This window comes from Cibotium barometz, chromosome 6 (genome assembly GCF_041138505.1).
Source record: "Cibotium barometz isolate CiBa-2024 chromosome 6, ASM4113850v1, whole genome shotgun sequence".
Taxonomy (NCBI): domain Eukaryota; kingdom Viridiplantae; phylum Streptophyta; class Polypodiopsida; order Cyatheales; family Cibotiaceae; genus Cibotium; species Cibotium barometz.
The window spans coordinates 20,700,303-20,715,355 of NC_141051.1; the positions used below are offsets into that span (position 1 = coordinate 20,700,303).

General features: G+C 39.4%; 3 protein-coding genes across 5 annotated transcripts; 1 reads left to right on the forward strand and 2 right to left on the reverse strand.

Moving 5' to 3' along the window:
* Positions 1-6,314: 6,314 nt before the first annotated feature.
* On the reverse strand, positions 6,315-11,715 carry LOC147637508 (acid phosphatase 1-like). 2 transcript variants are annotated; one of them, XM_086799291.1, is made up of 3 exons: positions 10,440-11,712; positions 10,000-10,188; positions 6,315-6,837 (listed from the first exon to the last, which is right to left on the reverse strand). In XM_086799291.1, the coding sequence occupies exons 1-3, from the start codon at positions 10,811-10,813 to the stop codon at positions 6,828-6,830; spliced, it is 573 nt and encodes a 190-aa protein (XP_086655417.1). In that variant the 5' UTR covers positions 10,814-11,712; the 3' UTR covers positions 6,315-6,827. The 2 variants fall into 2 exon arrangements, with proteins under 2 accessions (XP_086655417.1, XP_086655416.1); XM_086799290.1 differs by lacking the exon at positions 6,315-6,837 and having other exon boundaries at positions 9,750-10,188; positions 10,440-11,715.
* Positions 7,636-9,705, forward strand: LOC147637509 (uncharacterized). The gene is made up of 2 exons (XM_086799289.1): positions 7,636-9,354; positions 9,549-9,705. Exon 1 carries the CDS (start codon positions 7,727-7,729, stop codon positions 9,323-9,325), a length of 1,599 nt encoding a protein of 532 aa, XP_086655415.1. The 5' UTR covers positions 7,636-7,726; the 3' UTR covers positions 9,326-9,354; positions 9,549-9,705.
* A 906-nt stretch (positions 11,716-12,621) lies between the features above and the next one.
* LOC147637510 (acid phosphatase 1-like) lies at positions 12,622-14,783 on the reverse strand. Of its 2 annotated transcripts, XM_086799293.1 has the most exons (4): positions 14,322-14,783; positions 13,766-14,126; positions 13,191-13,400; positions 12,622-13,058 (listed from the first exon to the last, which is right to left on the reverse strand). In XM_086799293.1, the coding sequence occupies exons 2-4, from the start codon at positions 14,122-14,124 to the stop codon at positions 12,881-12,883; spliced, it is 747 nt and encodes a 248-aa protein (XP_086655419.1). In that variant the 5' UTR covers positions 14,125-14,126; positions 14,322-14,783; the 3' UTR covers positions 12,622-12,880. The 2 variants fall into 2 exon arrangements, with proteins under 2 accessions (XP_086655419.1, XP_086655418.1); XM_086799292.1 differs by lacking the exon at positions 14,322-14,783 and having other exon boundaries at positions 13,766-14,291.
* Positions 14,784-15,053: the final 270 nt, after the last annotated feature.

A 15,053-nucleotide genomic window follows, 5' to 3' on the forward strand; every position in this document is an offset into this window, starting at 1 on the left:
AATGGATTTTTTTATTATAAAAGTGTTATTATTATTAAAATTGATTTCTATGCATAGAAAGATGCATAAAGGAAATTTTTTTATTATAAAAGTGTTATTCTTATTAAATTTGGTTTCTATGCATAGAAAGATGCATAATGGAATTTTTTTAATTATAAAAGTGTTATTCTTATTAAAATTAATTTCTATGCATAGAAAGATACATAAAGGAATTTTTTTTATTATAAAAGTGTTATTCTTATTAAATTTGATTTCTATGCGTAGAAAGATGCATAAAGGAATTTTTTTATTACAAAAGTGTTATTCTTATTAAAATTGATTTCTATGCATAGAAAGATGCATAATGGAATTTTTTATTATAAAAGTGTTATTCTTATTAAATTTGATTTCTGTGCGTAGAAAGATGCATAAAGGAATTTTTTTTATTATAAAAGTGTTATTCTTATTAAAAAAAAAAATTATTATAAAAGTGTTATTCTTATTAAAATTGATTTCTATGCATAGAAAGATGCATAATGGAATTTTTTATTATAAAAGTGTTATTCTTATTAAGTTTGATTTTTATGCATAGAAAGATGCATAAAGGGATTTTTTTTATTATAAAAGTGTTATTCCTATTAAATTTGATTTTATGCATAAACAGATGCATAAAAGGATTTTTTTAATAAAAGTGTTATTCCCATTGAAGTTGATTTTTATGCATAAATAGATGCATAAAGAATTTGTATATCAAAATTAGAATTCTCTTAAATTCTATGTTTAAATTCTATGAGTATTTGATAAATGAATAATTAAATACTCTAAGAGAGAAATTTCTATCGTTTTATATTCACATGGATTGTAAAAAGAAAATTCAGGAAATCTATCGAGATTGAATATTCAGATAAATGATTAATTTATTCCTCATTGGAATTCATAACAAATTTAGAAATCAGTTAAGTGAATATTCAAAGAAAGAAATTCAGTAAAATAGTAACTGAATTATCAAACCTTTTCGAGAAAGATAGTTCAGGAAAAATCTTATCCGACTCGAACCTTGAATCAGACTATAACCAAGACCAAATTCTTTCGTCAGTTTCGAGGAAAGAAGGTGTGACCAGTTTAGAAAAATACACTCAAAACTCCTACCAAATCTGAAACTAAGTTTGAGACCCTTCGAATTGATCTGTGGATCAACGTTATAGAATTCAAGGAATTCTGGTATGAAATTCAGAATTCCGATCAAGAAGTTTTGGGGATACTGATTCAAGAAATACTCCTTGTATTCAAAAGAAAATCAAACTAAAAACTTGCTTAGAAACCCTGTTTTCTTAAAGGACTGTCTTACGCCAGAATGCTGGAGGGAGCATTTGGTATATGTCTTTCTAAGGGAAGTTCGGTTGCAACAGCTGGCGAGGAGAGTTCAAAGGATGGCTCACGCGACAAAGCCTGCCCAGGTCTTTAACCAGCCTCGGTATGGTTGAGAAATGGTGCGCTTCCGGTACGATGGGCCGACGAAGCGATCCTCCCTGAGTGAAGTGCCAGGACACCTAAGGAGGATCTTGGAGGGTTATGACCAGGCGATGCATGGGCTCACGGTGCCTATGACACCCATGCGTATGTCGTGCAAGATATGTATGATGGACAAAATGATTATTGTAATCTGTTTTACTGGATCTCGCTCTGCTGACCAATTGGTCTCAACGGGGAGAGTCCAAAGTGATACTGTTTTTTGAGAAACAAGGGACTGGATGGAATTTTTGAGTTATGACATTTGTAACAACCAATAACTGTTTGTCAATGGATTATTTTATATGTTAAAGTTTTAAAGAGGAGTGTGTGCGTATCTGTATTCGAAATCAAAAGTTAAGAAAGACATTCAATTATGGGTGGGTGAGTAATTGTCTGGTTCTACCAATTCCAGTGGTTGGGTGGTGGCTAACCCATGGGGCGGATGGGGCTAGGCTGGAATCAGTGGAGTTTTAATAATTAAATTGAAATAATAAAAATACGCTAAGAATTTGAGTAGTTAAATAAAAACCCGAAGAATTTCTCAAATGATTAGTTCAACGGCTCTGCCTGATTTCGGTTAGGAAAAAAGCGTTGATTTCTTCAAACTAAGTCAGTGATCGTTTTCCTGACCCCGTTAGAAAATTTGTTAAGAAAATAAAAAAGGTGGAATCGTCCCCGTTTTCCGAGCAAGGGAAATTTTCCCGGCTTCGGTTTCGGAATGACCACCAGATTAGTCTCGTGTCCGGACATTTGAGGGCAAGGCCCCGAGTGGGAAACCCTGCCTCGCCCAAGAGGAAGCTACTTCCGCTGCTAGCAACCTAGAATCCGCCGGTGCGTGGAGGGGGCAGAGGGGTCTCACACACGCACTAAATCAAGCTTTGTACTTAGTACTTTTTTAGCATTTTGTTGTGTTTAATTTGTGCCGTCGCACCTTGTACTCAGATTTGGACTTTGTACTTTTCTTATTGTAATGTTATGATTTTGCTTTATGAAGTGATTATGATTTTTGCATTAAACTTTTCAATATTCTTACCGTGGTCCATAATTTTTTTTGGATATTACCGAAACTTGACACACTTGAACATTATGTAAATTTTACAAGAAAAATATCACTTGGATAGCCAAATTTTCATGTGGATGTCTGATCAAGCACTAGAATACCCCAGATTTTGAACATTGTCAGAATGTGATGAAACTTGATGTGTGAGTAGACTAGGCCTTAGAGAGCACCCATAAAATAAATTGGGTTGATTTTCCCTCAACCAAAGGCTCACGTATGGGGGCTTGGATGTATAGATCCAAGCCCCCACATGCAAACCTTTAGCTGTAGATCCAAGCCACTACATGTAAGCCTTCAACTAGGGGCATCATAAGCCTCAGATCAGCCCAATTTGTTTTCGGGGATCTCTAGTGCCTGGTCTACACACACCTCAAGTTTCATGCACTTATGATAACTTTGAAAGTTTTGGGCTTAATTTTGGCATCTAATCAAAGAAATTAAAATTTGCTTAGGTTGACTTTATAAACATAAGCTATCATCATTTCTCATTTTTTATTTTTAAGAAGTACGGTTCACATAAAGCAGTACGGCTCACATAAAGTAGATAGCAAAGACAGTGATGCCTCTAAAGGTAAGAAGACTGATGCCTTCACCACTTGATCATGAGATCGAGACTGGGCCTGAGCTTGAGCTTAATCCCCAGCCCCAATAAGAGCCAGTCACAATAGCCTTAAGCCACATAAAGTTTATCAGAAGATAGTACACCACCTTATCCCTGTAGCCCCATTCCACCGACTTGTACAAGAGGTCAATGATGCTCTCATGTTGAGAAGCAATAAGAGATTTTGAGATCGCCAAGCCGACTGCTGCCATATCATTGGTCAGTACAAGCACTGGAGGCTTTATAGGAGGCATAGTGGACATGTTTAGTGACAATTTGTTAGTTGTTGTCCATGCAAAGAGGGTGACCATCTTTGACAAGGACATATGATTGGTTCAACGTATGTGAAGATGGAGGGATACTCTAGGAGATGACACCAGCATGATCACATATATATAATTGTGTACCTATGTAAACAATGATATGTAACTCTATGATTATGATGAATAAAAAAACATCTTATCTATTCCTTAGTTGTTTGTTTTAATTGTGTTTTTTAAGCGTGTAATGCGTAAGCATTAAAACAACCAACCATAATGATTACTAAGGGTGCACTGAACCCATGTAGTAACTAAATTTGTCTTGCAAAACAACGATGTATTGCTATGTCTTGCCACTATATTGAATGAGCCTGGTTTTGCATCTTCCTATTGCATTTGTTACAAATGGGCTACAACCAAGACATACTTCTCTCCTAATTAACATTCTTGTGATGCTGCCCTTGGAAATGGACTACAAACGAGACTAGGGAATTCATGTGCATCAATGGAGTCTTGAGAAATGTGGTGCCATTGAGCACAGGAGTTAGTAGGGAGTGAGTTGAGTAAGCCAAAGAAGATATTTTCCAGCAAGAAGCCACATGAGCAAAGCTAAGTCATCCCACGGGAGCTAGCAAAGCTAATGTTGTACTCACCCATATAAAAGGGGGCCATTTTCAAGAAATGAACATATCACTTGCACTTATCTCAAGTCTCTTTATGTATCCAACATTAGGGAAAATTAGGGCTCCAAATGATCTCTCTTGGAACCCATTAAAAAAATATAAGACCCACCAATGAGAGTGCTTAGATTCTAGATCCATGTAACATGGATCTTTTTTGTCAGAGTAGTCCCCACAAGTTTGATCTCAAAAAAGAAAAATAAAATATATTAGCATAAAACTAAAAAAATAGAAGAATGTCAGGCCTGAATACCACCTACCAAACTTTAAAAACAACGTATGTGAGAAGGAATCTCAAGAAAAGTGGCTAGACTAATTGAAAACTAGTCTAGAGACTAGAAGAAACTTGAGTTTTACTTTCTTCATAATTTAAACTTTGTTCTCTTCGTTTCCTACCTCTCTTGTGTGTAACTCATTTTCACCATATCTTCTTCATCTCTTCTTCTTCTTCTCTCGGCCTCTTTTTTCTTCCATCTTAATAATCTAGTAAACTTCTTTAAGCTATGTTTGCTAATCACGGTTTCTTTGTGATTTTATTTTGTTTATTATGTTTATCTATTATACGGAACCTTACTAACCATGATGTCATTTGTGAAACTTATAGGGTTATTTGTCAACTCAACTACAAGGAAAATCGAGTGTAAGGTTCACAACATTTTTTTAAAGTTTTATTTTAGTTATTTAGATTGTTGTGTCCACCATCGAAATGGTAATAATTTTATGTTCTCCCTTTGTAGATGAGCTCTAGGAGAAAACACATCTACTGCAGCATTAAAAGTGTGGAGCTTTTCAACAGGAAGGATGATGATGGCAGTTGGATCCCTCAGCAGTTCAAGAAGTTGGACTGGATCACGATGAGACCCAGCACTCAAGAAGCATTCAGGAAGTCAGACTGGATCCAAATGAGACCTAGCACCGAGAAGCATTTAAGGTAAAACGAAAAGACATTGGTGATCCTAACAAGCATTGGAAAGGTAGGATCATAGAGTTCTGTAGGTATCCAAATGGTGCAATAGAGTCCTTGTGCAGCATGTTTATATGCACATGGACATAATGCTACATCACCACGATGAAAGTACAAGATCTAAGACAAACAGTAAGATTCAGTAAGTAGTCTTTGTTTTTTCTGTTCAATACCTAATTGTTTTGTGCTCTATAGCTAAGCATTAAAATTTTCTTGCAGCTTTATATCCATCGAATATGCAAGAGTGGCAGAATGCAGTCATCAGTGGAATAATCAATGTCTTCCATATAGAGATAGGCACATTGCTATATGACAACCCACCCAGCCATTTAGCATTAGAGGGAATCTTCTTTTACAATTCCATGTATGTTTTGGCTAATCCAAATGATAATATTAGTAGACTAGAGTCTACCACCATTATTTATCCAAGAATGGGTTTGTCCTTGCACAGACATCCTTGCAACATACAAGAATAAGATAAGAACATATATGCATGGAAACAATGAAACCATCAACACAACAAGTTCTAAGGACGTCATCTGAGTTTGTTTATACCATTTAACACCTTTGCACAGATGTTTGCATCATACGAGGGTGTTAAGAAAAAAAAGTTAACATATCAAGTGAGGTCACTTGATAATGAATATTTATATATTAGTTGATAATTAAAGTACATGAATAATATATTCTACTCTAATGTATTATATCTAGTTAATGCATCATATACAATGATTTAGTATAATAACTTATATAAAAAACACAAAATTAAACCAATATAAAACTTGATAATTATGTGTGCTACAATGAATTTAATACCTTTTTCATAAAAATAGAAATAAAGACTAAGTTTCAATTCAAATAGCACATGCTTTTGAAAAAATATATGAGTGTTAACAAATACACATACTTTTGTTATTATTGTTACTAATTTCATAAAAACTACCTTTTGTCTTCAATATCTAATAAAGTTAACTTTTAAAAAACTAAAATTTATATTTTAAAATACCTTTACAATTATCAAAGTTGTATAGCTAAGTGGTAAGGCTTTTGTACTTCAACCTTGTGAGATAGGTTCAAATCCTACCTCACACTCTTTCTTCTAAGAAATTGGAGTTGTAAAGGGTGATGCATTATTAATGGTGATTTGACATAGGTGTATTCTTGTCAATTGATGGCATGTACCCCACCCACTAATTAATGTTGTAATATTAAAGGATGTGTCCTACAAGTTAAGGTTAATGATGTCATGTCCTAAAACAAGTTAAAGTGCCAGTTTCAAATAAATAATGTATCAAGAAAGTGAACCTTGTATTAAAGTGAACAATACCAAGGCTATGAAAGACACGACAATCATGAAGAAAACATCATGCAGCAAATATATGATAGACACTATACTAGACAAAAATCTTGCATGTCTATTCACTCGAAAAAAAAATTGCATTAATTAATTGATGTCGCGGTTGCCTTTAATCAACATTTACACTAACGTTAGACATTTCACTCCTAAGGTCTCGATGTCCAAAAACCTTAAAACTTCATACCTTAAATCAACAGAGGCGTACACAAACAGACCACAACACCAACAACATGCTCACATAGCAGCACGACACATGAGCAATGTAACACACACGTAATAGAAGCAGGCCAACATGGACCCTACACAGATTTCTAAAGTAGGCCGACGTCACTAGCACGATGATAACCAACCATAAGGAACATCAAACAAGGTGCAACATCATCACCTCCCCACTAAAGCGAGCCACACCCTGCATCAAAGAAACCTGCATAAAACCCTAACAAGAAGGAATAGTAAACGGAATAGCAATAAGGGTTGCCACATCTCACCTCCACTCGCATGTCACCAGCATCATAGCCATGACGACCAACAAACCAAAAGAAACATTAAACAAGGAGCAACCTCATCACCTCTGACACCCAAACGAGCCTACATCAAAGAAACCTACACGAAACCCTAATGAGAAGGAATAGCAAACAAGGAGCAACATCTCATCACCTCCACTCTGCTCTCAATTAGACCTCCCCACCAACATCACCAAGTGTCACAAACACGCATCATCACAAAAAGAGCAATCAAAAACACGAAACTACATTATTTTTCATTGCAACTTTAAGGTTTCAAAGATGCGTGGGATATTACCAGATCAATGAATTAGCTCATATTAGATCCTCTCTCTCTCTCTCTCTCTCTCTCTCTCTCTCTCTCACACACACACACACACATTTATATATGTTATAAGGTTTCTAGCTTGCTTCCATATGCCTTAGTATCTCCATCGAAATTTAGAAGAGTTTTTAAAAAGCTTTATATTGAGACTCATAACAAGCAATTGACAATCTGAATATAATATTTAGAGTTAGGTGTAAAATCGTATAAATAAACGTTTTTCACTCCCTAAATGGGGAAAATATTCTTTTTTAGAAATAGAGGGGCCAAAAAAGCAAGAGGAGTTATTCAAATTAAGAAAGCTCTTGGGCGATAAATAAAGCATCGTTTAAACGACTAACTACTAAATTGAGAGTATATCTTGCCCAAAACGGGACGCACATCATCCTGCAGAGAGGATCGCATGCAACAAAAGCATACACGGGACGAGAGCACGCAACAAAAGCATATACACACGTGCGCACAACAGCATATACTCCGTTCTCATGGCTGAGGACTGGACTTTGTTGAGCACATCAGATGATGAAGAGCTCCAGCTTCCATGGAAGGGCTCGGAAGCCCCTGTGCACAGTAAATCTCACGAAGAATTTATCAAAGCTGAGCACAGCAGTGATGACGATGGGCCTTTCTATGAAGAATGTATGGGGAAAAGAAAAGATGAATGTGCCGAGGACGATAATGCAGGTCTCGGTTATAAGGTGCAGATAGAGAAAGCCGGATGGTTGAATGCTCTGAGATCAATTACAGGTCTAGAAGGAGCAGGCTATGGTAATTATGATGAGAAGGGAGAAGAGGTGAAAGGTTTTAACACAGAAGTTGATGGTCTTGTCCATGATCATCTGGGTGGCAGCGACCATGATCATCATGATGGTGCCGTCGAAATTGATATGATTGATGATGGCCATGCTGAAATTGACATGGGCAGTAACTGCAGTTATGATGGTGAGCAGGGAGAACAGGGTTTTGAAAAAGAAGGCGATGCTCATGTCCTTGGTCATAATCATGTGGGTGGCAGCGACCATGATCATGCTGATGAATTTGATATGGGCAGTAACCACAGTATTGATAACGGCCATGCTGACATTGATACGGGCAGTAACCATGATGATGTTGATTTGGGTTTAGAAGAACTAAGGGGAGAAAGGGGTCAAGTTCATGTTCATGGCCACAGCCGTGGTGATGACCATGGTGATAAAGATCATGTTTATGTCAACCTTGGTGATGAGGATGATATTGGAGCTCAAAAGGGTGAAGAAGAAGTACAAAAGCAACTTGAAGACAAGGAAAATAATGTACACAAGGCAGATAACAAGGCACATAAGACAGATGAAGAGGCACAAGAAGAAGAGAAAGAAGCGAAGACAGAGATGACACAAACAGAAGAAGAAAAAGCAACACAAGAAGAGGAGACTGCACCAAAGGCACAAAAGGAGAAAGCACAAGTACAAAATGTACATGGAGAACTCAAAGAGGAGCAGAGCAAGGCCAAAGAGGCCTGCCATGGAGAGCAACAAGAAGAAGCTCGCCGCAAAGCTCAACAAGAAGAGGAGCAAAGAGCGGCTTGCCACAAAGCCCAACAAGGAGAGGAGGAGAAAGCTGCCCGCTGCAAAGCCCAACAAGCAGAGGAGCAGAGACCGGCGCGCCGCAAAGCTCAACAAGAGGAGCAAAGACCAGCCCACCGGAAAGGTAACTATACCCAGCGCAAATTGCAGCGAGGAAAGGACAAGAGAGGCGCCCGGGTAGTCGAGAGAGTAGAAACCTCAGCCAGCCAAAACAATGTCCTTGAAGGGGCCAAAGAGCTGTCCAAGAAGGTTCTGTCATGGGGTTCAAAGGTTTTTCAACAGGGGCCAAGTGAGCAGGTTGCACAGGTGGCACCCCGCCCACGAATGCATGCAGAACAAGCCCTCACTCTGGAAAACCAGAGAGACAGGGGAGGTAGATGGAGTCTGGTGCCGACAGTTTCTCTGGTGACAGCCATAGGACTTTTAGGTTGGGTATTGGCCTTTTGCTGCGGTGGTTGTTGTGATGGACTTGATTCACCTCGTCACAAAGCACAAACCGAGGAGTTTGCCGAGCCGAATTAACCTTGATGGGCCACCTATCTGGGTGTTAGGTAAAACTTGTTTACTTTGCACTTAAGGCATGCTTTTTTATGGCCTTTATTTGAGCGTGACATATTATGTGATTAATTATGTGCAATTTGTCATGAAGTGATTCATTATGTGCAAAGCATCACAAAGCCTTTGTATAGCTTGGTTTCTTTTACTGACAATTCTGCATGATCTGTGGCGTTTTTGCGTTTGGCAGCTTTGCAGGCTGAATGAGACGGTGTGAGATCGAGAGAGGAAGAGGTTACCATATAGTTTAGGATTCAACTTACATTCTATGTATCAATTCATCCAGGGTAAATACCATGTAGTTTTTGGTACCCAAAACATAGTGGGATTATAACATTTTGCTGAAATAGAACAACTCCATTTTTTAAGCTTTAACTATTTGTTTTTCCTATCCATATATATTCTCTTAATTACGGATCATGTGCACTAAGACCACCAACAGGTCAGAGCATGGACTGTTTGAATTTAGACAGTTACATGTCAATTTATCACACAAGCGTATGTGTCGATGTATCATGGCTAATGTAAACTAGATACTTGAAATGATTTGCGAACATTTCACTTTAACTGTTCGCAAAACATATCCTAAGATGGGGGTAAATTTCACAGTAATATTGATGGACTTAACATGGTAGCCGTACCTTAAGATCAGACCTGTCCAACCAGTGTAGCCCATGGAAAGTAAGTTCTCTTCTGTGACATTGTGCCTTTTCTCGTCTCTGCCCGTGAGAAAGAATACACTCCACTGTGCTTCAATAAGATGACCAATTGCAGGAGCTACGGCTAAAGTCTCCCATTCAACCCAAGTAGTTCTGTTGAAAGGGGTGGCCCTGCAGAAAACGAAGAACCCCACAAGAAGGGAAGGAAATGATCACCATCAGACAAACTAACATAAACATCTGTGTTTCATGTGCCATGCATACAACACAATCTCTTACTACATACATCTATCACCCCTTTCATTCCTTGCCCATGAAACGAGCAGGCAGTTGCAGGGGCAATCTCTCAGGCAGCCCAGATGGGCCCCTGTTGGCATGCATTCTTCTGTAAACGGCCCCAACAACTCACAGGGAAGACTTACCCAAAATGATTTCTTGAATAGAATGCAACGTGAGTCAGGGCAGTGTCATCGATGTCAAAAATCCAGGCATCCTTTCCATCCCCGTTGAGCACTACTTTTCTGGCAGTTGCCATTGCTTCATGGGCTAAAAGATCCACATCGGAGATGTATCGACCTCCAAGCATGAAGTTGCTGATATGGTCTTCAAATCCAGACAAGATCACAACCCAGTCGACTATGTTGTCAACCTCTGCATTAAGCCTCCAGCTTTCACAGGCGGTGTTCAGCGACAGCTCACCTTGTGTGATAATGTCAAAGAAGTCACACCTTGCCTTAGAGAAGCTCGATAGGAAGAAAATCAGTAAGATTATGGTCTTCATCTCTGCCAATGGCATAAAAGGATGTTGTGTTTCTGTTATTTAAAAATGGAAAAGATACATTTTGCATAGTTATATGCAGGGCGACACCTCCAAAAACATGGGAAAACCATGGCTGGGATCTCAAACCATGATGGAAAGAAAAACGTATACAAATATGCACAGAGAAGAGCCCTAATGCAGGATAAAGCAAGCCCTACCGGGAACCGATGAAAAGTCTGACAGACAAAGGTCAGGGCAAGAAGAGATCCAACTAGGTTTAGAGGTCTGAAGGGTCTAGGGGAAACACAAGCTTCTCTGGCAAAATAGGGTAAAAACCCCAAATCTCTCTGGCTACGTCAGAAATAGGGTAAACCGCAGGGCTCTGTGGTAATGTTGGGATTAAGGAAACCCACACAGATGGCGGAATAAGACTAAAACCCAAGGCTCTCTAGCTATGGCGGAATCAGGTTAACCTGGAGGATTAGGATGAAAGGGGGATGAAAGCTCTCTCAATCAGGTCGAAAACTATGTCTGGCGATGGCGAAATCCGATGCCTGGGTATGGATCAGGGTAGAAAAGCTCGCTGGCTATGGGCAGGAAGGATCTCTAGCTATGGCAAGCAAGGACGGAGAAGGAGCAAGTCTGGGAAATTAGGGCAACTCTGGCGATGACAAGGTGTCAAAATAAACGAACGCAATCATGGCCAGGGGGCGCAAATGATGCTATCCTTTCTCACTATTCCTACGTGTCAGGCTTTCACTCGCCCGATCAAACCGCCGTGTAGCTGACTTTTTTTTAGACTTGCGTGGCGAAGTCCAATTGGCCGTCTGCTATAAAATTGAATATCCACCTTTTCTTGCGGTGTGATCCCAACTTTTATTTAATTTACGAAGGTCATATATTTCATAAGCTTTTTTTGGCAACATAATTAAGCCAAAAGGCGTCAGCTTGAGGAAGAATGCTATCGCATTTGGGGCAACATGGGTGATCAGTGGAGTGATTTAAAAGGATATGTTACTGGCGAACAAATCCGATGTACTTTATACCCTAGTTCCATATCCAGACCAGCATATTGTGTGTTGTAGTGGTAGAATTGGTGGAGTTTTCCGGAGGGGGGAACAGTGCCGCCACAAAATCCTTTAAAGACAAAAGGATTCAAGTTTTAGGGCGTCAAGTAAAACCTGTTTACTTTGCACTCAAGGCATGCTTTTTTATGGCCTTTATATTTGAGCGTGACATATTGTGTGATTAATTATGTGCAATTTGTCATGAAGTGATTCATTATGTGCAAAGCATCACAAAGCCTTTGTATAGCTCGGTTTCTTTTACTGACAAATCAGCATGATCTGTGGTGTTTTTGCATTTGGCAGCTTTGCAAGCTGAAAGAGACTGAGATCGAGAGAGGAAGAGGTTACCATACAGTTCAGGATTCAACTTACATTTTATGTATCAATTCATCTAGGGTAAATATCATGTAGTTTTTGGTACCCAAAACATAGTGGGATTATAACATTTTGTTGAAATAGAACAACTCAATTTTTGAAGCTTTAACTATTTGTTTTTCCTATCCATATATATTCTCTTAATTACGGATCATGTGCGCTAAGACCACAAGCGTATGTGGTGATGTATATCCTGGCTAATGTAAACTAGATACTTGTGCAGTAGAATAGGGATATGTCAATTTATCACACAACCGTATGTGGTGATGTATCCTGGCTAATGTAAACTAGATACTCATGAGAATAGGGCTATCCAATCCCTCTGAAAGTTTTCCTGCAAGTGTGTATGTGATACACATGCATCTGAGCAAAGGCAATTGGAACTAAAAACACTAGGCACTAAATAATAAATCATCATGATTTAATACTCACGAAAACCAAATTGCATAAGTTTGTAAGTTTACAATGTAAAAGATTCCAAAAATATTGGTGAGAAGCCAAGCCCTGTAAAGTAATTATTTACACTTGAGTTTATTCCATTCAGTCACATTGTCATGAAATCCTTTTGTCTTGAAAGGATTCTGTGGGGGCACTGTTCACCCCTTCGGAAAACTCCAACAATTCTACCATTACAACACACTATGCTGGTCTGGATATGGAACTAGGGTATAAAGTACATCGGATTTGGCACTTTGAAGACACGTTCGCCAGTAACATATCCTTTTAAATCACTCCACTGATCACCCATGTTGCCCCAAATCCGATAGCCTTCTTCCTCAAGCTGAAGCCTTTTGGCTAACTTGTAGACTTTAGCCGGTAGAGCCCTTTCTGACTCCTGCCTGCAATGCAAAGATACAAATTTAGGATCAGTTTCACAGGAAGAACATTTCACTTAAACTATCTGCAAAACATATCCTAAGATGGGGGTAAATTTCACAGTAACATTGATGGACTTAACATGGTAGCCGTACCTTAAGATCAGACCTGTCCAACCAGTGTAGCCCATGGAAAGTAAGTTCTCTTCTGTGACATTGCGCCTTTTCTCGTCTCTGCCCGTGAGAAAGAATACACTCCACTGTGCTTCAATAAGATGGTTGTATAAAGACAATATAGAACCAATTGCAGGAGCTACGGCTAAAGTCTCCCATTCAACCCAAGTAGTTCGGTTGAAAGGGGTGGCCCTGCAGAAAACGAAGAACCCCACAAGAAGGGAAAGAAATGATCACCATCAGACAAACCAACATAAACATTTGTGTTTCATGTGCCATGCATACAACACAATCTCTTATTACATGCATCTATCACCCCTTTCATTCCTTGCCCATGAAACAAGCAGGCAGTTGCAGGGACAATCTCTCAGGCAGCCCAGATGGGCCACTGTTGGCATGCATTCTTCTGTAAACAGCCCCAGTAACTAATGGATGCATTCTCTCAGGGGCCCTGTTGGTCTGTAAACAGCCCCAATAACTCATGGATGACACATCATAAAACCACCCCTATGATATGAAGAGATTTTAATCATCCTTGCTTTAAGGGGAAGACTTACCCAAAATGATTTCTTGAATAGTATGCGATGTGAGTCAGGGCAGTGTCATCGATGTCAAAAACCCATGCATCCTTTCCATCCCCGTTGAGCACTACTTTTCTGGCATATGCCATTGCTTCATGGGCCAAAAGATCCACATCGGAGATGTATTGTCCTCCAAGCATGTAGTTGCTGATATGGTCTTCACATCCAGACGGGATCACAACCCAGTCGACTATGTTACCAACCTCTGCATTAAGCCTCCAGCTTTCACAGGCGGTGTTCAGCGACGGCTCACCTTGTGTGATAATGTCAAAGAAGTCACACCTTGCCTTAGAGAAGCTCGATAGGAAGAAAATCAGTAAGATTACGGTCTTCATCTCTGCCATTGGCATAAAAGGATGTTGTGTTTCTGTTATTTAAAAATGGAAAAGATACATTTTGCATAGTTATATGCAGGGCGACACCTCCAAAAGCATGGGAAAACCATGGCTGGGATCTCAAGCCATGATGGAAAGAAAAACGTATACAAATATGCACAGAGAAGAGCCCTAATGCAGGATAAAGCAAGCCCTACCTGATGCAGGGAACCGATGAAAAGTCTGACAGACAAACGTCAGGGCAAGAAGAGATCCAACTAGGTTTAGAGGTCCGAAGGGTCTAGGGGAAACACAAGCTTCTCTGGCAAAATAGGGTAAAAACCCAAAGCTCTCTGGCTATGTCAGAAACAGGGTAAACCGCAGGGCTCGGTGGTAATGTTGGGATTAAGGAAACCCACACAGATGGCGGAATAAGACTAAAACCCAAGGCTCTCTAGCTATGGCGGAATCAGGTTAACCTGGAGGATTAGGGTGAAAGGGGGATGAAAGCTCTCTCAATCAGGTCGAAAACTATGTCTGGCGATGGCAGAATCCAATGCCTGGGTATGGATCAGGGTAGAAAAGCTCGCTGGCAATGGGCAGGAAGGATCTCTAGCTATGGCGGGGAGGGAGAAGGAGCAAATTAGGGCAACTCTGGCGATGAATCATGGCCAGGGGGCGCAAATGACGTTATCCTTTCTCACTATTCCTACGTGTCAGGCTTTCACTCGCCCGACCAAACCGCCGTGTAGCTGACTTTCTTTAGACTTGCGTGGCGAAGTCCAATTGGTTGTCTCATATAAAATTGAATATCTACCTTTTCTTGCGGTGTGATCCCAACTTTTATTATATCATATATTTCAAAATTAAGCTTTTCTTATCCCTTAGGTGAAGAGGGTAACTTGCCTCAAGAAGACTCCAAAGACTTCTCTAATCGGAGGCTTTAATGC